At 43.3% G+C, this 22,487-nt stretch overlaps 1 protein-coding gene across 1 annotated transcript; it reads right to left on the bottom strand.

Annotated features, from left to right (window-relative positions):
- Positions 1-429: 429 nt before the first annotated feature.
- Positions 430-20,813, bottom strand: lingo1b (leucine rich repeat and Ig domain containing 1b). The gene is made up of 2 exons (XM_069165677.1): positions 20,527-20,813; positions 430-4,724 (listed from the first exon to the last, which is right to left on the bottom strand). The coding sequence occupies exons 1-2, from the start codon at positions 20,536-20,538 to the stop codon at positions 2,865-2,867; spliced, it is 1,872 nt and encodes a 623-aa protein (XP_069021778.1). The 5' UTR covers positions 20,539-20,813; the 3' UTR covers positions 430-2,864.
- Positions 20,814-22,487: the final 1,674 nt, after the last annotated feature.

Raw genomic sequence — 22,487 nt, forward strand, 5'->3', positions numbered from 1 at the left:
TTGTGCATTATGAGACTGAGAACTTTGGACCATAATCACTCTAGTTTTAGGCTTTTAGTTCAAATGACAGCTTGACGAGTGAAATACGCAGTTTGCAATGGTGACAATAATTGGACACCGTGGTCGTATCAACATAACCTGACTTTGGCCTGCTGTCCTGGTTCACGGTGAACGAATACTGTTTACAGACAGTACGTCTCTGGTAATTGGACAAGTACATCATGCAACATTACCACCAGGTCTGAATGCACTGCGATTTTATGGCCTTACTGACAGTATTTAAAAGGTATTCTAAAAGTGCGCTTCGCTACGTGCCTCCTAAGCAAAGCAATTAGCTCTGTAAAGACGACTTGCTGCGCAGGAGATCATTCATTCACATTAATTTGTATAGTAGATTAACATAAAATAAACACCCCATAGTATAAAATGTTCTTTATTTTTATAGAATTTCCATCTGCCCGTCCCTTTCTAAACAAGTATTTTAAGAGTTAATGAACACATTATCTTCAGAGCAGACCTTGACTGTGAAATTAATTAGACAACATAAAATCCTTACGAGGCATAAAACTCCATTTTTACACAAACATTGGGTATTGCTCAGCTGAAAGCTGAAAAAGGGGTACTTAAGGCAACAAATTAATAATGTCACCAGTTTTGAGATGTACGGTGACGGTATAACCTCAGGACTTGGACAGAGTGCTTACGCTTATTGAGCTGCCAAACAGGTAAACAAAATTACTTTGTGACATTTGACGATTAATTGTTAATCTGATGATTTTTAAGGGTGCTGTCATGCACTCTGAAAAGCTCGTTCGCTTTAGTAACATCAAAAACAATGTTTACTGGATATTTAATCTGCTCTTTAGATTGGAATATGTTCACAACCCACAGCCATCAAAAGCATCACCATTGTGCCATCGCGTAATGTACAAGGAAGAATAAAATACAGGAAAAAATATGTATAGCGCAACATGTCAATACATTTAATGACAAACTTCCTTTCATTGGCTGAAAGGAGCACAAACTGTGGCTTGTTTTTCTTATTCAGTGTGTTAACATGCACACTTTTAATTGGACCGTCACCATGTTCAGAAAACACTCCTGGTATTATAACTGATGGACACAGTAAAGTTGAAAGTCGGTCGACAAGTCGGCTGGACTTGCCCGTGACTACTAATGGAGACGCAGGCTACCATGTGTTCATACACGTGGTTTCTTCAGGACAGCTTGCACCCACGAATCCGGATAAAAGCTTCAATACACAATTTAATGTTGTTGGAAAATAGTTAAAAGGCCACTGCTCACTGACGAACGCCGGGCGGTGAGGTACTGTACACTTAGGGCTCTATTTTAAAGTGCAGGGAGAAAGTGCATTTAGAAATCCACTTTTTCAAATTTAGTGGCGGACAATCTGAGCACAAAGTAAGATTCAAGGATCCAAGGGGCGGTCCTCCGTTCTCTTAATTACGCATAGGTTTACTTATTGTGTAACGACGTGTCATTTCCCTTTAAGAGCAGGTTTGCCAAGTAGTAGGAAGGAACATTTCTCTGCAGAAGGAAACACATCTGCTTATGAGCAGATTGATGTGCACAGTAATATTCTCCCACGTTGTACCCTTTCGATGCAGTTTTGTGACCAGCTTCATGTCCTTGTGGGTAGCAAGCAGATTGTGCGTGCATTGTGAAATTGCCTATGTGGGTGGGTATTACTCTCTTAATAAGGCACCCTTAAAATAACGGCAAAGTAGTACGCCACGTACTTCAGATCAGGTTTTTGTTGGCCAATCACTTTCCGCTTCCTCAAGGGAGCAATGCACCAACAATGCACCGAAGCGAGGGTCCTCATTTTTTTTTTTTTTTAGATCAACCTACCTAATGGGTGCTCAGATGGGTGCAAGCACATCTGCTGCTTAAACATTGTGGGCGCTGGACGGGAAAATGGCAACTGCAGCAGTCCGGAACTTGCAAAGACACTTTCGTTGTGCTTGGCACCACTTTGCACTGGGTGTAAGACGGAGCGCTCACTCTTCTGTCTCTAACCCATCTAATAATTAGTAATACTATTTAAATTACGGAGACATGAGATCCAAAAATGTTTCATTTTTTCTGATAATATTACAGCACTCTGAACATTACAACTTCTTTCTTTCTAATGTGTCTCAAAATTGAGTCTTGTAATATTGTGATTTAAACATTTATTTGTAATTGTATGACTTGTTTCTTAGTAAAATCCGTGGCTTTGTTTTTTCTATTTATCTAAAAGTAAAAACACTTAGGTCATACATTGCTTGTGATGGGATAAAGGAAAACGGCTTTCAGCTTAGCATTTCAGGTAACTGAACTTGGGCTCTGACAGTGGATTTTTGTGCTTTGTACATCCATCAAAGCAAAAAAATAGCAAACGGAAACAAAAGCCTAACAACAACAATAACAACCACAACAACAATACTGTTCTCTGCTGATAGAAAGATTATACCTGCACATTAATATCCAAATCCTTCCCGACTGTAACCCACCCACCCTTCATGTAAACTGTAATGCATGTGCTTTATTCAAACTATTACCTTAATTTGGTTTTACACACTAATCAGGTTGTTGAGTGCATGTTAACATACTGATTCAGTATTGCCGATACAAATTTACAGAAATTTGAATATTTGAAATTCAACATTTGCTTCGAAAGATTCAGTCCCTGAAGTAAAAAAAAAAGAAAAAAGAAAAGGTCTAGGGTATAGTGGTGTAGTGTCAAGATGCGTTTGCTGCTGTGCAATTTCTATCGCTCATAAACTGAGTACATATTTGAAGCAGGGATAGTATGCATCCCGACTGCAGTTTTGTAAGCTTACATGACCTCCTTTTGTGGTTCACATGATTTTCATGTTGAATTGGACGGGTGCCTCAGCTGGACTGGCCTCCTCTGTTTCCTCTTTACGTGGCACATATTCAACCTCTATACTTGTCTTGGTGCTGTCCTTCCCTCTGCTCCAGAGGAATAAAATTACGAGACAGAAGAGGACCACTCCGAGGAAAGAGATAAATCCCATGGTGGTTGCAATGATAAGTGTCTTTACATCAAAGGGAAATGGAACTGTAGCCCGGGTCACATTAGCGCCTTCGTCGCTAGGCTGGTTGGAAATGAAGGCAAATGTCTTGTTTGGCTGGTGGGGCCAGTTCGGGGAGTAGCTATGCACAAAAAGGTGAGCAGCTTTGGTGTCGTTGCCAGCGGCGTTACTTGCAACGCACCAGTAAGTGCCATTGTCCTGGATTTGAGCGTAACGCACCTCCAGCGTACCCTCATTAGACACCGAAAGTCTCGACCCCGCAGTTTTGGTCGTGATGTAATCCTTCTTGGGGGATTGCCACATTATCACGGGAACTGGATCACCCTCGGCCTGGCAGGCAAAATGAACAGTAGTTCCTTCGTCGACGTGGCTCTCTTGAACCTTATAATCCGCGATCTTTGATTTCTGGCAGATGAAATAGTGCGGCGGGAGTGTGTCTGGGAAATCCTTGAACTCTTTTCCTCCCACAACCTCGGGTGAAGCACACATGGGCTGCTGTCTGTTGAAGTTGAGCCTCCAGCGCCGACGAAAGACCCAGAGCAAGCGACAGTCGCAGGCCAACGGGTTGTCATACAAAGCCAGCGTCTCCAGGTTTCCCACCGAGTGGAAAACGGACTCCTCCAGGGTGTTCAAACTATTGTGGGATACGTTGAGAACACGCAGGTGGTTGAGTCCTCGGAAAGAGTAGGGTTCAATGGCGGCTAATTTCCCACCAGCCAAGTGAAAAGCCTGGAGCTTCTGGAGGTTGAACAGTTGGTTCCCTTCTACCGTATGAATGGGATTGAAAGACAGATTGAGAAACCGGAGATATCTGAGGTGACTGATGGCTTGGTAGGGGATGACGGTGAGGTTACAGTTTGTGATGGACAACGATGTGAGGTTGAGCCCAAACAAGCATTTCGGGGTCATGGTGTCCAGAGCAGTCATATGGGAAATCTCCAGCACTCTGAGCCGATACAGCCTCTTAAAGGAGTAATCCCTTATGACAGTGACGTTGAGATAGCGTAATCGAAGTGACAACAGGTTATGCAGATGGCTAAGGGCGTCAGTGGGCACTGAGGCCAGATTGCATCCCTCAATGTTGAGGCTTTCGAGGTTGCTGAGACCATGAAATGATCGGGGTGAGATGAAAACCAGGTCATTGTCACCCACCTCCAAAGCCCTCAGGTTGTACAGCTCCTGGAACATATAGTCGAGCAGAATGACAATTTTGTTCTCACTTATATCCAGCTGGGTGAGGTTAGTCAGGCCTGTGAACACCCCGAGCTGAATGAGCTTCAGCTGGTTGTTGCGTAAACCGAGGGTCCGAAGGTTCATTAGGTTGCTAAACGCCCCGGGCTCGATGGACGAAATGGTGTTTTCGTTAAGCTGCAGCTCCTCGAGCTGAGGGTAATTAATGAACTCCTCGGGCCCCAGAGTTTTCAGACGGTTCTTGCTGAGGTCGAGCTGCCTCGTTTCAGTGGGGATGCCCTCAGGGAGAGTCGCCAGTCTCCGCCGGTGGCACACGACTGAGCGCTCCTGGCCGTTGCAGTCGCATCGGGAGGGGCAACCGGTGGTGGAGCCAGAGAGGACGGTGCCTAGCATCAGGATCAGGATGGGCTGCCAGCACGCCACCAAGTAGCTGTGCCCTCCTGCCTCCCCAGACACCATCCTACTGCTTACCTGTAGAGACATGGAAAAGGATCATGTTTTCATTTGAAAGGATTTTAGGAAGAAAGAGCTGTGTCCATTTACTTATGAGGTCTCTATATGTAGTCGGACATGGCTACATACAGTATGGTTAGTCAAATGTGGGCTGTAGAAATAACAAAGAATGCATCCTACATTTCATTAAAAGATAAGTAGAATTATTGAAATATTTTCCTGTTAAAAAAAAAAAAAGCATTTCTCAAAGTAGCAAACAAACAGCCCACCGAACCATTGTTTAGCAATTCACGAGGAAAATGCCACGGAAATGAAACATCCGTTACTAATGAGTCTTCCTATAGGCACATTGGCTCTTACCTCAATATAATAGTCTGTCAGGTCTTACATCATAAAACCTGCAAAAATCTATTTCCATCCCTTCTGCAAAGTCAGTGGAAATAACATTTCTGCTCGTGAGATTTTATCTGCACACTTTCACAGAGATAGAAGCTGCCGTCCCCGTTTCCTTGCATAAAATTTCATTATGGTGACTTTCCTCACAAGTAATGGAATCAGCCAATCAATAAAAGGACTTGGTCACCCGATGTAAACCCCCCCACCCCCCTCACTGTGCTTCTGACTTGTGAGTGTGCTGGAAACAATTACAGCCAATAACAGTCACAGGCCATTTTTTTTTTTATTGCCGGCCAAAAATGCCATAGTACAACTTGAAATGGCTTCCCCAAAACATTTGCAAGCTTTAACACATCCCATGCCACTGCGAAGCTGTTGACCTTGGGCAGATATAAACCAGAGATTGCTGTCAAGTGGTGATAGATGGAGAACGGGAGATTGTCAGAGGACCTTAAACCCTTATTTGATTTGGACTCTGGGGCACTTTAACTTGGTAAAACTTCCAAGCTCTACTTCTCACATCAATCATGCAATTTAAGCCGCAGCTAGATCCCTGTGATGAACTCCTAAAAGAGTCGCAGGCAGCGTGAACAAAAAAAAAACGGGCCTCGCCGCTGCTTTGTTTACACGCGACATCCCGGACTGAAGGAGCAGCGCGGGCGACGTGGTGGCGTTTCGCGGTGAGGTTGCAGATTACAACTAAATGAATACCGTCTCCGTCTGCAGCCAGCGTTTGGTTTGTCCTTTCAGGGCTACTGTAGAAACACGACGACACAACAGGGGTGGCACCTGTGGAAAAAGGACACCCCTCCTTATGTAGATAGGTAATAAAAAAAACATTCAAGATTCTTCGGTTCAGAGACTGCAAGCAAATCAGATTTGGCCCTCAAATCAGATCTTCAGGATAGACAAGACAGCAGGTCGGATTCGGCGTGTCCAGACATCGCCAGCCTGTCTCGATGGGTTGCTGCGGTAACCACGTACAAGCGCGCAGCTGCCGCTGGTGAGGCGGCTTTCCGACGCGGAAGCTGCCGTCGCGGAAGTGGCAGCAGACGGTTTATTTCGGATTTGGAAAACTGGATTTGGATTGGCGGTCGAAACGTTGCCTTAGCATCAGGTGATATCGGGCAAAACATAATTCTGAACATTATATTCCATTTTGGGATATAAATCCCCTGAAAGCCTGCACACTGAGCCTTCACTTGATGTTTTACCGAGACATTTACTTGTCAAAGTAAAGGGAAACACTTGCGTACGCGACGGTAAAATATCTATATTCTTTAAACGTACAAAATAAAAGTCCCCATTACCGTGAAATTATTTAAAAAAATAACAGTGATGTAATGAAATGTACATTTCATCCCTCAAGAGTAAAATTCCATTATGAGAGGTTAATACAGTGTCTGTCCAAATAAACATCATCTTGTCATACGTGGGAGCTGAACTGGCACTGCAGATCCATCCAACCCCAAAACAACAAAAAAAGTGTTTTTAAGAGCACTTCAAATTATAAGCGTAGTGCCTTTTAGAAGCTGTTCGGCTGTCCGTCTCGCGGTAACTATATTAGACTTAATAGTGAAGATTAGAAGGATTCTGTTCTCGCTGCGGCAACACAAATGACACACTCTTAGTGAATTAAAGTCGCACAAGAGGCCGAGGCGGCCCGGATCGTGGACTGAGTGGCTCCGATGGGACAGTAATTGCCGCTTTCCATTTTCACGTCGTCCAGAACTGTTCATTTTTATATTTTTTTTGTCTTTGCCGGCATACGTCGAGACACTTTGCGCATCGGTCACAATAAGCAGAGGCTTCTGATTGGCTGCAGCTGCCTGAATTGGTGGATAAGGTGGGGGTTATGTGTGTGTGTGTGTGTGTGTGTGTGTGTGTGTGTGTGTGCGTGTGTGTGTGCGGGCGTGCGTGACACTGCGAAGGAAACCACACCGACAGAATAAAAGCTAATGTCTGTCGATCGCTCCTTTTTGTTGACTTCCCACTTCTGTCTCTCACTGATTACACACGTCGACGACAGCGTGAAGGATCGTCCACCGGGGCGCCGCGATACGTTCTGAAAACGGACAAATCGCAGCTCGTATTAAAACACGCGAATCTCATCCATACTACAAAGCGCGGAGCTGAACTTTGATCCGCCGTGACAGATCCGGAGCCTCCGATTGCGCTGAAATATTACCGAGATATTCAGAGCGGGGAAGAAAAAAAACAAAAAAAAACGGGTGACATGATTATCTGTTTGACACAGAATACGATTTTTATCTCGTCAAGTCGGGAATATGAATGAGGGTGAGGCACGCTGATGTCATCGCTAATCGAAAACAAGCAAACGTAGGGGTGATTTTTCTCTCTCTGTCTCTCTCTTTTTTTTTCTTTTTTTTACTCCGATATCATGCATGATTTATGATTCAGTGTAGTAAGGGCAGGGGTACTATCAGTGTCCATTCACTGTGTCACCACTTTGTTTTTGACCTTGATCTCCACATTTTGAAAACAGTTGGAGAATAGCCTCTCGACTAAAATCCTTATATGTATATATATATATATATATATATATATATATATATATATATATATATATATATATATATATATATATATATATATACACACACACACGGTTTATCCTCTTTACGAGGTTTAAAGTGCCGCCTTCTTCTTAGAGCATCGATATATGGCTTCGCTCTTTGTCCCCAACCTGATTCTTCACATTGCTTTTTTTTGTTTGTCTTTATAGTATTGTGTAAAAGGAAGAAGGCCCTTTTTTTTTTTTCCCAACTGCTGCCCATTTACACGACTGCTTGCGTTCTCTCTGCGGACCTCTCACTCTGTCACAGTCTACTCTCAAAAGCATGTCCGGGCTCGCCGTTAGTCTCTTGTTGCCTTTGAGCCGCTTGCTTCTCTCCTCCTCCTCCGGTGCTGTGTGGTTTGATTCAGGGCGAACTGAGAGGAAGGTGTGCGCCGCTAATGGGTCACTGAATGTTCTGCAAGCAGCGCGCAGACAAATGAGCTGTATGCGTCGGTGGACACGTGCCCTTCAGACGTTTTTAGTTTTTGTTAAGTACCTCTGGCGTGCACCATAATGTTTTGAAGGACTGTCATTTAGGATATTTACAGTCAAGCGGTAATTAAACCCGTCTGAAAAGCGTCGTCGTTAAACCTTTTCTGCAGACAGGAGGCCGGCAAAATATTGTAAATAGTTTGTGACGTAACTGTCAGGTACCCAAATTCGCGTTGCACAATTAGGATTATTTATTAGTTTCCAATGATGGAATTATGATGCTAGTTTCTGCTGTCTTGAATCATCTATGCAGCTTGACTTCTTAGAGCATTTCTGTATTCAATAATTTCGCTTTTTGTTTTCATTGATCCACCTGCAGTATGTAGACGGACAAGTTGTCTATTTTTTTTTTTCTCCTTCACAGATGACAAGTGCTGCTTATTGATCCACCTTTGAAGCAGCGTTTGTGATTGTGATGAAATTACATCAGAGTTAATGTCCTTTCGGCAAGAAGGCCACATGCTATTTTCATCTTAACCCTGCACACGTGACCGTTAAAGGGATAGTTTTTGAAGTCAGGGCGTTTGAGGCGCTTCTCCATAGTCGGTGGATTATACGTCTCCAGTTCGGGGAAGCATGCTTACTATCTTTTTAAATCTTTGTGGAACCTCATTTAGTAAAAAGCCAGCGATGTTTTGGTTTAGTTTTTTTTATTTTACAGTTTGTATTACAAAAGTAATTTCCTTAAGTCAAACACAATCTACAGTTTCCCTTGTACACCTCACACGTTTTATTGACGTCTTTTCCTTTCGAGACCACATCGTACTCACTAGACTCTTTCCGGCTTTAGTTTTCTTCATTACTGCTGCGAACAGTGTGCTCATTAGCTCTCCCTCTTACACTTTTTTGCTCAGTGGCAAACATATCCCAAACAGCTTTGATTATTCCGCAACTGTTCAGAGAATAGCAAGGATGAAACGAAAAAAAAAGGGAGCTGCAGCTGAAAAGTAGGAGAGTAAATATGGAGAGGATTTAAGAGATGAAAATTGCCTCCGCTGCCGTGTTTGTGTTCGAGCAACAAATATAAAGCAAACATTTAAAAGTCAAAAAGCAAACAAACAAGAAAATCTTTTGGGCTGCATTTGAAGTGCATGTGGCAGATAACGGTGGACAAGTCTGACAAGAATGGCTAGAGTTGTTTTTTTTTTTTTTTTTTTATAGCTGACTCAACTACACCTGCAGGATGTGACATTGTCTGTGCTCTCTGGTGTGTACTGTAATTATCAACACCGAAGCCTCCGTTCTCTGTCTGCTTATTTTCTAGGAGAATCAAAGCGAGGTTTTTACGTCGAGCCTACAGCAGATTGCGTCAAAATATTTCGACGGAAACCAAATCTCGAGCAGATATCATGTACAAATCTTAACATGCTCGGCATTCATACGGTAATGACGTGACAAATAATGGCCGGCAATAATGTCAGAAGACTGTATGTACTTGCTGAGCGAGCGCAGACGCTTGCAAAAGTGCACTGCAGCCGGCTATTCACCATCCTGATGAACGATGAGCCTTCAGACGTGAGAAATCCCATAAAAACAAATCTTCCATGGAAGTCAGAGTTAAAGGTAACAACCCCCGCAAACTTGAAAAGAAACTACATGGCCTGATGATCCACCATGCAAGGATCAAATGCTTAGGGAAAGAGAAAATGCTTCGCTGGATGGGAGCTGCCCCTGTTGAGATGCAGAAACACACCTGCACTGGGTCAGCAAACTCTCCATCTTTCCTCTTTTGACAGAAGTATCCTCTTGGCTCTCTGGCTCTCAGCCAGAAAGCCTTTTTGTCTCCGAAGACACCTCATGCTTCCAGTATTTTGGAAGGAGATCGTGTGAAGAGCAGTCTGGATATTCGTTGTGGAGGACAAGCACATGAACGGAGGCTTCTTTTGGAAGCAACGGCTCAATGCAAAAATGAAGAGTGGTTAATTACCCGTGTCGGTTTCTATGTCTCCACAACACACGGTAAATCCTCAAACTGCGGCTCTCCGATAGCCTACTTCAAAACAAAAGGGGCATGGCGGCGGTAGTTTAAAGAGTCAGAGGGACCAAAGTTACCCCAGACCTACTCACGACACCTCATAACCCATAATTCATCATTATAAATGATCGGAGCCCAAACAAATTGCTGAGTCCACAAGATCTTAACCTGTATTAGAACATTTTTTTTCCAACTAAAATTAGCCCTCTGCAGTTTTAAAAAGGATTGTTTTTTTAAAAAAGCAGATCACAAAGCTTGCATGAAATGTGCATTGGCAAAACCATTTATCACTATAGAAACAATTATAGCAACACAATCTTAATATTGTACATAACATTATTTTGGCACAGAAGAAGGTATGGCCCAGGATTTAGACCAACTAGTATGCAAGCAAAAAACAAACAAACCCAACAGCAATAACAAACTTAGCCTTAGGGTGCTTCTGTAACAAATTCAGGCAGAGGACGCTTTAGCATTCACGCTGAATAGTTCTCAGATTGACAAGTGAGACTGTTGGTGAACGGCATCATGGATGGCAAGAGACACAAAATGATCATAGCAGCCTCATCTCTACCTGAACATCACCAGCAGCTGTGGTAAATGGAATAAGAAAAATAACAGCATCTATTTGGCTTTCCATTTAAATTTATCCATCTCGGTGCACAAATTACCTGCACTCTGACCAACACGGAATTTATCTATTAATCAGGACTCACGGCTGGTAGTGGTGGAGGGTTGTCAAGCAGGTGTTACATTTATTTAACCCCAAATCCCCATAAAAACACAACCTGTTCAGTGTCCTCATTTTTAAAATTGCAGAAGTACATGCAACTAGAAACAAAAATGTTCTCTTCTATTTGTAGCACAACAAATCGATAATTAATGTGAGTTTTGAACAGGGAACACTGCAATCCATTTGTCTGCTCACCTTGCATGTGCTTTTGTTTGTACAATGTTCAGGCTTTACTAGTGTTTGCCCCATCATACATGCATACTGCATACTGTGTACACGCCTTCAAAGGACCGGCACATTCAAACGCACGCCAAGAGTGCTGACCAATAGCAATTCAGTAAGAATTGTATTGTCATATATTCCAACCCAGTATCACGGCAAAGCGTGAAATAGACACGCCGGTCCACTACAGCAAAATGTGAGATAGCCACGCTTTGGCCTTTTTAGGCGTGACAGTTTCACGTTTAGTAACAGTGAAATGTACACGCATGTAAAAGTAAGATAACGAAGGATCATGTGACCAAGTGCAAAGGACATTTTTCGGCGGTATTAGGAGGCAGGAGGGGGGTGGCTTGAATCACAGGAGGCAGAGGTTAAAAAAACCCAAACTAAACCCCAACCATGTGTTACATTTCCCTGTAAATCACATGGCTGTATGCATGCAGTAGGTTTAATTTTTGTCCACTATAGGAAAACGTGAAAACTGTCACGCCTATAGAGGGCCAAAGCGTGGCTATTTCACGTTTTGCTGTACTGGACCAGCATGTCTACTTCACGTTTTGCCGTGGTACCGGGCTGCATATTCATCGTCTGTACTGCTGATCTAAAAATTGTCAGCTCAACATCAGAAGGCTTTTTTGTGACAAGCATCAGTTCACCATTCACATTTCCGTTGACATTTCTCGATGACAACCTACAGACACCGCTATTTTCAATATTATCAATCAAGTCAAGTCAATATTTAAAGGTCCTCGAGGCATGTGCCTCGAGGACCCTCAAAATGATCCTTCAGGAATTGACCCTCTATCACAGAAGATATTTTGATATATCGCAGTCGAAAAAGCACGGAGGGATAACGATTCAAAGTCCAAATTCCATCTATTTCCATTTTAGAACTCGCAGTTTGGAGTTATGGGTTAGAGCCATGTGCAAAAAGACCAAAGGGAAATCCAAAGCACTCCGAGATCTGAGCTTACACCTACATGTCACGCCCTGAAGATGAATCTTGCTGAAACATGTGGGTGTCAGCTTGAATAAAAGCCTTTATTTTACTGCACACTAACTTTTACTGGCCTGGATTTCTCTTAACCCCCAGCTTTGAATAAACCTGTATGAAATGGCCCCAATGGCGCCAAGCTTATCCTTTTAAATAACACCGTTCGGCATCGCCCAAAAATGATCAAATCCGTCACACGAGGGCTTAAAATGGTTTGTTCCCAAAAATTGCACATACAACAAACATCACTCATAAATCCCCCAATTTGTTGACATTTACATACACGCAAGCAAGGAACACGCCATCACCTGCTGTAATTACAGGACACACTCAAATTAGGGAGCCTGGGTGGTTACACCTGTGAGATCGGGATAGTTTTAATATCAAGACTCCTCATGGTCCCACTACGATCAAGATTTAGGGACAAAACTGAAAATAAAGTCTCTGTCAACTTCGAACATTATATTCTTTGCCGCATTTTTGCAGAATTGTCAGTTTTGTGCGAAAAGTAAAGCTGCTACATGAAGCAGCCAATACATTCAGACTGTAGGCCTGAAAACAAAGCCATCGCTTAAGAGCCTTCGAGTACTAGTGAGTAATGTAAACCAATAGAACGTGGCTCAAGGCTGACCCGGGGTTACTTACTCACTCGGTACACACATTTGGTTCAGAACTCTCTTCCGGACTCTTTGCCAGTTTGTGTGCGCAATTGTCCAGGAATTTGTTTGCTTTCAGAGCCGGTCTGTGTTTTTGTTTACTGTGTCTCTCTCTTCGGGTTCCTGTATGTTTGACTGTCTTCATCGGGCACTCGACTCGCCCAAAAGAAAGCGGCTCCTGCTCTGCTGTTTCACACTGGTCAGATAACGTACGGTCGGTGTGTGGGAACGTCTGAGTTGAAAGCTTTTGAGCTGGGAGCTGCTGCCCACAGCTTTTTTTTATTTTTTTTTATGGGGGGTCAGTGAGAACCAGAGGGACTCAACTAGACATGCTGGTGAACCAAAACAATTAACTGGAGGAGGCTGAAAGCTGCACTGAGCTGCAGACACGGCTATTCATTCTCCTATTACAGAGAGCTATTTGATTTGGTGCTGATATGGAAAATATTATTTAAGTAGGATTTAATTTGCTATCCGAAGATGTTTTTCTGAATGTTTTTATGTTATGTTGGATAAGTGAAATGCAATCTGTCTTCTCGACAAGTTTAATTGTTCATTCTCTTTTGGCCTTTACAACAGATTATCACACTGAGATCTAATTCAAGACGTGATACTGAGATAATTTCATCCTTTTGGACTTTCACTGTCTCAAAACCAACACGATTGGTCCGATCCAAGACTGGGGATGTTAAAACCTGCTCCGGTCCAGTGTACTTAACCTGTTATACAGTATTACCATGCGGATCTGTTTCTTGGTTCACCGACAGTCTAACAGTAATACTACAAAAGAGGGTCTTTGATTAACACCCATTCATCCTGAAAGTCAAGTAGGATAAGCTGGAAATTACACAAACCTTTATCCCCTGCTCACCATCAGGGAGTATAAGATGTTTTGAGCTGAAATAGAAAAGAAAAAGGGCTAAATGCCATTGTTACCTAGGCACTCCAGTACAGGAGTCCTGCTCAGCCCGCACATTAAAGTGGAAAAGATTAGCCTGCTTTACTGAACACCAGAACAAGATTCTAATCAAACAGAGTATAGGCTGAGGCGAAGAAGATAAATCCAGCTACTGACTGCCATCTTCCCCTCGTCTATTGCTACAATTTCACTGGCCTGACCTCAGGATACCTCATGAAAACACTTTGGTTCCCGACAACTGCCTTCTAATTGTGACAGTTGTTATGATTGCTGGATATTATTCAAGCTGCGGATAAAGTTTTGCTGTTAAAGGGAAACGTTAAATTCAAAGTCCTGCATTGAAAAAAATGCGACCAATCCCTTCGTCTGTGGACCTGCGCTTGTCACGCAGTCTGTGCTTTTACATCACTGGGGAGATGCTACTAGTACTTTAAAGAAACTCTTATCTTAGGTACAATAAAGCTAAGAAATCTTAACGGTACAAAAATCTCAAAAATCATTGTTATCAGCTCTTGCAGATGTCATACAATGTCAAAAGCATCGTCAATTGCCCTTGAAGGCTCGCGGTTGAGGCCCTCCGGCCTGTCAGGGAGTCTTTGATTTTTCAGTCCGACTGAAGCCCTAAATTTTGTCTCTCCGGTGGTCGATTCTCTCCAAGAGTTTTTCCCCTCATTGAGACGCTTTGATTGTGGCGACACAGCGTTCTCGAGCAGTCGACGGACGCTCTGTTGCTTCTCTAAACCTCGAGCTTTTATATTGGTTTTTTTTTTACTCTCCCTATATGGACATCCCACATTTGCGGTAACCGTATGGAGGTGGAACTACGGATGGTGAGATTAGGGTCACGACTTGCATGGCCAAAACACTTCTCCGACTACCGAACATTCCTCAGACATGTACCCAATTTTCAAGCCATTGCGACGACACACTCACGATCCTTCTGAATTGTTAATCTCACACTTTATTTCAAATTCAGCTTCTTCCCATTTCTCCCAATCGGCCTCAACGTCTTTTGTACCTTACATCGGAACATCCTCATCTTCTCATTGCAGAGTCTCATAAGAATAAGATAACTACCATTCCAACAAACAGGTAATCAATAACCGCTTTGGGAAATATTATATCTTTACTTGTGTTCTCTTTGCTCATTCTAATGTACACAAATACATTTTCATGGTTATATAATAAAATCGGTAGTTTCATATCTCTTACTTTTAGCTCCATTTTTCTGGTTAACCCCCAACTGTTGCACCCTCTGCGGTTTCCTTCCCCATTTGGCTTCGGATCTCTTTTTTGCAGTTGACAGGTGAGGTATTGGTGACACGCAGGCGGAATAGCGACAGCCACTTCTGGTTCTGTTTTATATTCAGGATTCTCGTGTCTGGGGCCTCCTCTCTCAGACTGTAATTACCCAGTTTCTCCATCTCGACGGGGCTTCGGCAAGGCTTTGTCCGTCCTACAGGTCTGTAAGGCCGCTGAAATCAATGTCCATTTTTCTGGTTGCTTTAACACGATATTAAAAGCAAAAGATTGAGAAGATTGACGAGATTTTCTGGTCTAATCACTTTGGCAGTAGTTAGTGGCTACAGTGAAAAATATGGAGTTAAAGGTGCCTTGGCATTTTTCACTGGTATGAAAAGAACTTAATCTATTCATCTCAGTAGTTAAAATTGCTTTCTCAAAGTTCTTCACCTCGTTTCTTTGGAGGAAAGTGTCACCCTCAGTTTTGAGTGAGAAATACGACGTAAAGATTCCAAAGACTTAATTGCTTATTGACCCGGTTCTTATAGTTTTAAGAATATAGAAACGTAGAGCAATAATTACTCCTGTCTTTTCACTCTAGTGTAGAAAGCAAACCACTGGGTTCATATATATATTGTGAAAATCAGCCCCCCCAAAAAAGAGAGAACGGGACAGATGTATGGAAGGAGATGGTCTTAAGACTGTGATCAGTTTTATTTGATGTCATTGTGGGCCATGCTACGCCAGACCTTGAAGCTGCCCAGGAGCACAAACATGAGGCATCCTCGGTCCTCCATCCTCTTAGCCCCTGACTGTCTCGTATTTTGCATAAAGCTGTTGTTATCAAATTTAAATGAGGAAGGCTGCTGCAGAGCAGCAGGACTGTGACCTTCTGAATACATTTGTAGAACGCAAATTTGAGTATCCTGTGACAGATCTGCCTCCCTCTGTCACCTCTCCATCCACCAGACACCGTATAAACACAAAGCCTGGCAGGCTTCACCACTACCACTTTCACCATTTCCTTTTTTCAGGGTAGCTGATGTTACCCCGTTATGTAGCAGCATCTTTATACAACACGGATCTTGTTTCAGAAAATGTTTCGATAGTAAACTCCCTGAATGTTTCCTGGCTCTTTGTTATATTTCTCCTTTCTGTTCCATCACAAATGAACATTTATGTGCTGTCGTGCCCTGATTTTAGCTGTAAATAATATGCCTCATAATTAGAAGCCAATATCGAAGATGGGGAAAGATGAACCATTAGTGACCATGCAGAGGCTGCAAGTGAAAGTGATGTTATTTTTTTTTAAGGGCAACCTTGTTACTCGTATACAGTGAACTCTAGAGGAAATGGAACTTCACAAAACGAGGCCACACGATTCTTTGATTTCAATGTACTTGTTTATGTCTTCTTTGAGTTTCCCCACAAATATTGCTGGTGGTAACTTCCTCCAACATTTGATTTGTCAGCTTCGCTCGTATTTCACTTTGAATGGGGAAAAAAAACAACGTAAATCCTACTATAAGAAACATTCCCTTTGCTTTGATGATTCCATTTGATCACAGAATATTAAGCACATGACCGCATGGAACAAAGCACGGCGACTGAACATCGGCACTGCTTTGGCGTCTGGCTGTTTGTTTTGATTGAAATGGAATAGACTGGAGTATAGGTGCTGTAGCTTTGTATGCTATACCACAGAACCAAAGAAATGTGTTTTGAATTGCCTGATTCAAGAGCCTTTTTAAACTGCCTTCCTAACCTTCCCTCTCCTATAAATTATACAACTCATTTTGAAACAGAAAATATGTTTTGAAGAGAAAGAACGCTGACCAGATTAGGACTTTTATTGACAGTGGGGGAAATGTTTGTGTCTTTAGCACATTGTAAACAAAAGGGAATCACTATAATCTTCAAATGTTCTTCAAACTTGCCACGCAATATGTGCTCAGACATTGACAGCGGCGTTATTAAGCTTCTTAATACATAAAAGATGACTTAATCTGGTTTAATATGCAGGAGGTCAGCTGTGAATTGACTAAATCCACAATCTTTCCTGACTCTGATCAAAGTGCTCTTGTTGCTTAAACCTAATTCAAAATGTAACTGTGGATGCAAACCTTCGTCTCTCCAGTCAAAGTGTTGCGCTCACCATCGACACGGACCAACTCCCCGTAAGTCCAGTATGGTGGATAAATGTAGTCCTTTGTTCACTCAGTGTAATATCGCCTCTTAAGATAATTCAGCCCCCTATTACTTTTGCCAATACAAAGTCAATTTGAAAAAGATTGAGTAATATAGAAGGATAAGGTCGAGGAGGCATTGTTGTTCTTTCCTGAAATGTCTCAGTGAAGCAAGTTCATACTCCATGTTTATTAATATGTCTTGTTTCAAGCATACTCTCTATAAAAGGCATAGTGACTGACTTTGCCGGTTTGAGGAGAAGAACCGTCTTCAGAATCCAACAGAACTCTCACAAAAAAAAAAAAGATATCACAAAAACTCTCACCAAAAATATATATATTTTTAGCCTTGCTCATAGTTCAAAACGCAGACGCCGAGCTGTCACGTCCTCTCATTTTCCTGTTAACAAAGCTGTCATTGAGGCAATACTATCATGCACACCGACTACGATCAACCAAATCTCACCCTAGGTAGACACTCACTCAGTTAAGTGGTGGCTCAGTAGATTCTCACTGGTCAATCGTCCATCTTAACTGGACGCAGTGCGTAAATGCTCAAAATGATTGGAAGTACGAAAAGCGTACGCCGCACTACGCTCCTTCATGTAAAACATGAAAGCTGCCGCAATTAGTATTTTTATTGTCAGCGTACGTTTCTGCCGGTCAGACGACGACAACTCGCGGTGAAAGGGTTGTTCGTGGTGAAGAACTCACCTGATCTCCTCTGCGTAGCCCTTTTAGTTTTTTTTTTTTGGTCTGTTTCGGTTACGTCGCCTGCGACCGCACCGTCTCGGTCAGCGTTGCCGCTCACGTCAGGGCGGTTTAAAGCTGCGGCGGGCAGCTGCGTTTCAGAAAACAAAAGCTTTCGTTGTACTTATTGTCCGTCGCGCTCCGCTTTCTCCGTTAAGGGATCCCGGCGCGGGCGGGAAAAAAATAAATCTCCCGTTTTGCCTTATTGACGAGTCGCAATTCCATTTTTCTTTTTCATTCACGTGAACTTCAGAGGCAGCCTCGTTCAAAACTCATTTTCTTTCATTTGTTCTGCGTGCCTTTCACCGGTGGGATACACATGTGCAAGACCGGCAAAAAAAAAAGAAAAGCCCCTGGAAAATGGCAGCGAGCGGGGCAGAGCTATCTCCACGAAGTACCCCTCGCTGGGTGGGATCAATTGTTTTCAGCGGCCTTGGTAAACGCAGGCTTTGCAACTGTGTAAAGGGTGCAGTGTAGCACGTCCTCTTGGATATAACATATTTCTTCCCTCCACCAGTACTTCTATCTTTTTATACCTGTAAAGTGAGGCTGCGGTTTTGGATGCTTAGCTTCCACATTGCTCCCATTCCTCTGCTTTCCCCGTTTTTTGTTTTTTGTTTTTTTTACTGCCGACACTTCTCCAAAAACAACGTTTTTTCATATCGCCGAAGTGATACGTCGGCCTTCCTTTGGTCCCATTATATTATAAAAAAAAAAAAGAAGAAGAATTTGAATGGATCGTTAGTCTATAGCCTGACCCGGCACCCAACAACACATGGGAGGATTTAGCAGCTGAAGATCCACACGCACAGGTGTTAATGACTAAAACGGAGCTCAAACGGTCTACGTTAGATTTAGGGGGGTAAAAATAAAACTACAATTAAAAGCTAATTTTGCTTTCTATATGCTGAAGGCAAATAGGTGCCTGTTTGCTCAACAAATGTGCCTTCAAATCTTCATAAAGTAATATACAAAAAAAAAATGTAGGGATGCAGATTGAATTAACTACTTATTCAATTCTGGTCGTGGATAAATATTTAACATAAATTTGCATCTTTTATCATCAAATAAATATAAAGCGTGATTATAATAGCAGTCTGGCTGTGAATCCAAAAATATAAGCATAAACATGTTGTGTAATTCGCAGCTTGCGCTGCATTCGCAATCACGCGCGCGCGCGCACGCTCGCAGACGAGCGAACCCGACAAAACAGAACAAACTCGTGCTGACAAGATGTAGATTGCTGAAATGATTGCGTCGTAGATTATTGAAAAATTACTGTTCGCTCAGTAACGATGATAGCTTCCGCCATTTAGTGGTTCACAAGCTGCGTTTAGAAATCCCAGTCATATAAACAGGCTTTGCTCATCTCACTTCAATGAATTTGTGTTGAGTACTTTGGAGCTGCAGACATGCACAGAGTGACATGCATATATAACTACCTAAATACCCACTCCAACACCCCCCCCCAACACACCAACACCACCACCACCACCACCCCCCACCCCAAAAAGAAAAAAAGAGATTCCAATCAGCCATCGTAACCTGATTACAGGGGCTCAATTAAAAGCTTTGTTTAGCTCATGAAGCCTTGACTTGATGAGCAGAGACCCTTCACTCAGAGACCATCGGGGGTAGGGGTGGTGGTGGTGGTGGTGGTGATGGGGTGGGGGGGGGGGGTGGGGGGTCTGTGGCTCGCAGAGGATCTTACTGCACTGTTTTAAAACAGGCACGAAGAGTCCCCTCAAAGCTGTCTGCCTGCTGGAGCGTCGCAGCCGTGATTATGAAAATGCAAATCTAACAGGCAGTAGAAATTAAACTATGACATGTCGTTCATTTGGCCTGCATAGATAATGAAACAGAGTCCTCGCTCCCCCCCCCCCCGCCTTCCTCCCTCACCCATTCCTCACCCCGCGCCCCCCCCCCCCCCCCATCCTCACCCCACGCCCACCCTCTCCATCAACCCTACAGCCGTCCATCTGTCTAACCTGTGGCAAATCGAACACCTGCATAGGACCCCCTCCACGCCACTGGAAATTACCAACTGCTAAAAAGGCTGCTGAGAATGTCTAAGTATCTAGATTAGTTTTTTTTGTTTGTTTGTTTTTTTTTGGGGGGGGGGGGGCACCTGAATATTAATGAGCAGATTAGTAAGGAACAACAAGCCGCCCTGGCAGAACACACTTGGAGAGAAACACATAACACACACTCATGCTCAGCTTCACACCTTCTGCTGTGACATAAAAATGCAGGACATAGGAGGTGTTTTTTTTTGTTTTTTTTTTTTTTTTTTTTGCAAGGATGCATGCAAAAATCCACAGTATTTATACTGTGCACATAAATTTGATTGCACAGCATAGAAGAAAAAAAAATAACTAACCACACTGGGTTCTCAGGTGTTACATGCACACATCCCATGAGACTGTTCCCTCACTTCAAACCCAGATTGCACAGCAGAAGAGCGAAATGAAACCCATCTGGATGACAAAGCACAAATAAGATGTGGAGCTCTCCTCAGTGAGCAGTTCTCCTTCTCCACATCCCTTGCCATTGACACACAATTTTATTCCTGACATTAATTTGCTCCTTGGCGATCCCCCGGACCCACCACTGCACCATAATAAATCTGATCCAATGACTCAGTGCTCAAAGCCCACCATAGAGACAGAGTACTCACCAGGACTGTCATGCAGAGAATTCTAATTCAGGCAGCTCCATGTTGCCAAGGAAATTCAAAATGCCTCCGAAAGCATGGAGACGGGGGACGCAGGATTCAAGACGGGCTCGATTCAAATCGGGAAGAGGGATACGTGCAGAGATGAGAATCCCTTGTCTGAGGGGCATTTGAGAAATGCCTCCGTCCTCTCCAGATGCGCTAAATCCGGCGGCACTGATAGGCTGACATGTAAACACACGGGCGGCTCTGCTGGCTCACACACGCTCACATACATGCTGCACCTAGCAGAGACAGAGAGGACGAGGGAGGGGTAGCTGATGAGGGAGGTGGAAGGAGGAGCTGCAGTGCACTGGGAGAATGAGAGGCACAGAGCGCAGGCAAGCGAGGGGAGTTGAAAAGAGATGGAGAGGAATGTTCTCTGATTGCACTGGCAGCATATCCTTTTGATTTTTGTTTACTGTACTTTTCCTATTTGTGGAGCGATAAGGGGGTGATCTGGTTAACTTGGGATACGGGCTGCGGCGTGGCGGGGGGGGGGGGGTGAAGGGGGGGGGGCATCCGAGCGGTGGTGTCAGGAAAGGAGGTTAGAGAGGGAGAAGTGTGAAAATGTTAAAAAAAAAAAAAAAAAAAAAATTAAAATAGAAAAGCAGAGGGATGAAAAATGAGCGGAAAGTGAGCTGGAGTTATGAAAGGGAGGAGCAGAACCTACAGGGATATAAAGCAATTGAAATTCAACCTCTGCAGCGTGCAGACCTTTTTTTTTTTTGCTGTTAATGACTGGGCAACTTGAGGCTGTTGTGGATAGGGATGTACTGTATAAGTACACTTTGGGTTTTGCAAGATTCCTTACCAGAGTTAAGGATTATCGCCACCCACGGTGCAAAGTGAGGCAATCATCAGACAAAGTCACCTTTGCTGTGAGGAGTGGGGATTGGTGGTGGTGGTGGTGGTGGTGGGGGGGGGGGGGGGGGGGGGGGGGCGTTGAGAAGCTGTGGCTTAACGGTGCTAATGGGTATATGGAGCTGGCACACACATGCTGGCAGTGCCAAGGAGGGCTCCACAGTCGGGGAGTGTTTACGGGAGATTAGAGGGCTGAGGATTTAGTGGAGTGGTGGTGGACATGAAGGGCTCCTGGCCACGGAGGGAACCGCGTGACAAACGCTGCAAGTGTCAGAAAAAGACATATATTTTGTTTTACAGTTTGATTTTTGTTTTTTTGATCGTATTTTTTGGGGGTATTGAAGACGTGTTTTCTTATTCTGTATACTCTTATTTCGTTCTTTTTTTTTTTTTTTTTTTTTTTGGGAGAATTCACAGCATATACCGCCTACAAGAAAGTCCACCCGACTTTTGCACTTAATCTTTTAGACAAACAGCAGAACACAGAGCCGAAGACAGCCAACGGTGACACATCTCCGCCGTACAATAAAACATACAGAGGGGGGGGGGGGAAGAATTATTTAGACAGCTGGAAATGGCGACGCACTCTGCACCAATACAACATAAAAGAAATTGATGGCTCATTTCACCAACTAAAAGCTAATCTAAAAGAAATGAGTTGTGCCCCGTGTAAGAAATAAAAACCAGATGAAACGTTGTGCTGAAGAAAATCGGGATGACGTCAAGGATAAGAAGCAGCCGACGCGGTGGAGGGTAGAATTCATCTCAGTTTTTTTTTTTTATTTTATTTTTATGTTTTGAACGGTGCTGCACCCACTACAGCCACTTAAAACAAGATCGGACAGCTGATTCATGACATCTGCATTTATATTCAATGGTGCTATGAATTGGCTCGCGGCCGATGATAAGTGACCGGATTAGTTCCTGAGACAGTTAAAAAAAAAGAAAGAAAAAAAAAAAGTGTTTGCGCTCGTAGTACGTCGCCACAGAAATCAATTCCAACTGCCACAGGCGGGATTTTAGAAGACCGACCACCTCCGTTAAGATACGAGCAGTTTAGC

The sequence above is a fragment of the Embiotoca jacksoni genome, unplaced genomic scaffold (genome assembly GCF_022577435.1).
Source record: "Embiotoca jacksoni isolate LCO1_2020_lvr unplaced genomic scaffold, fEmbJac1.0.p SCAF_35, whole genome shotgun sequence".
In the NCBI taxonomy this organism is placed as follows: Eukaryota; Metazoa; Chordata; class Actinopteri; family Embiotocidae; genus Embiotoca; species Embiotoca jacksoni.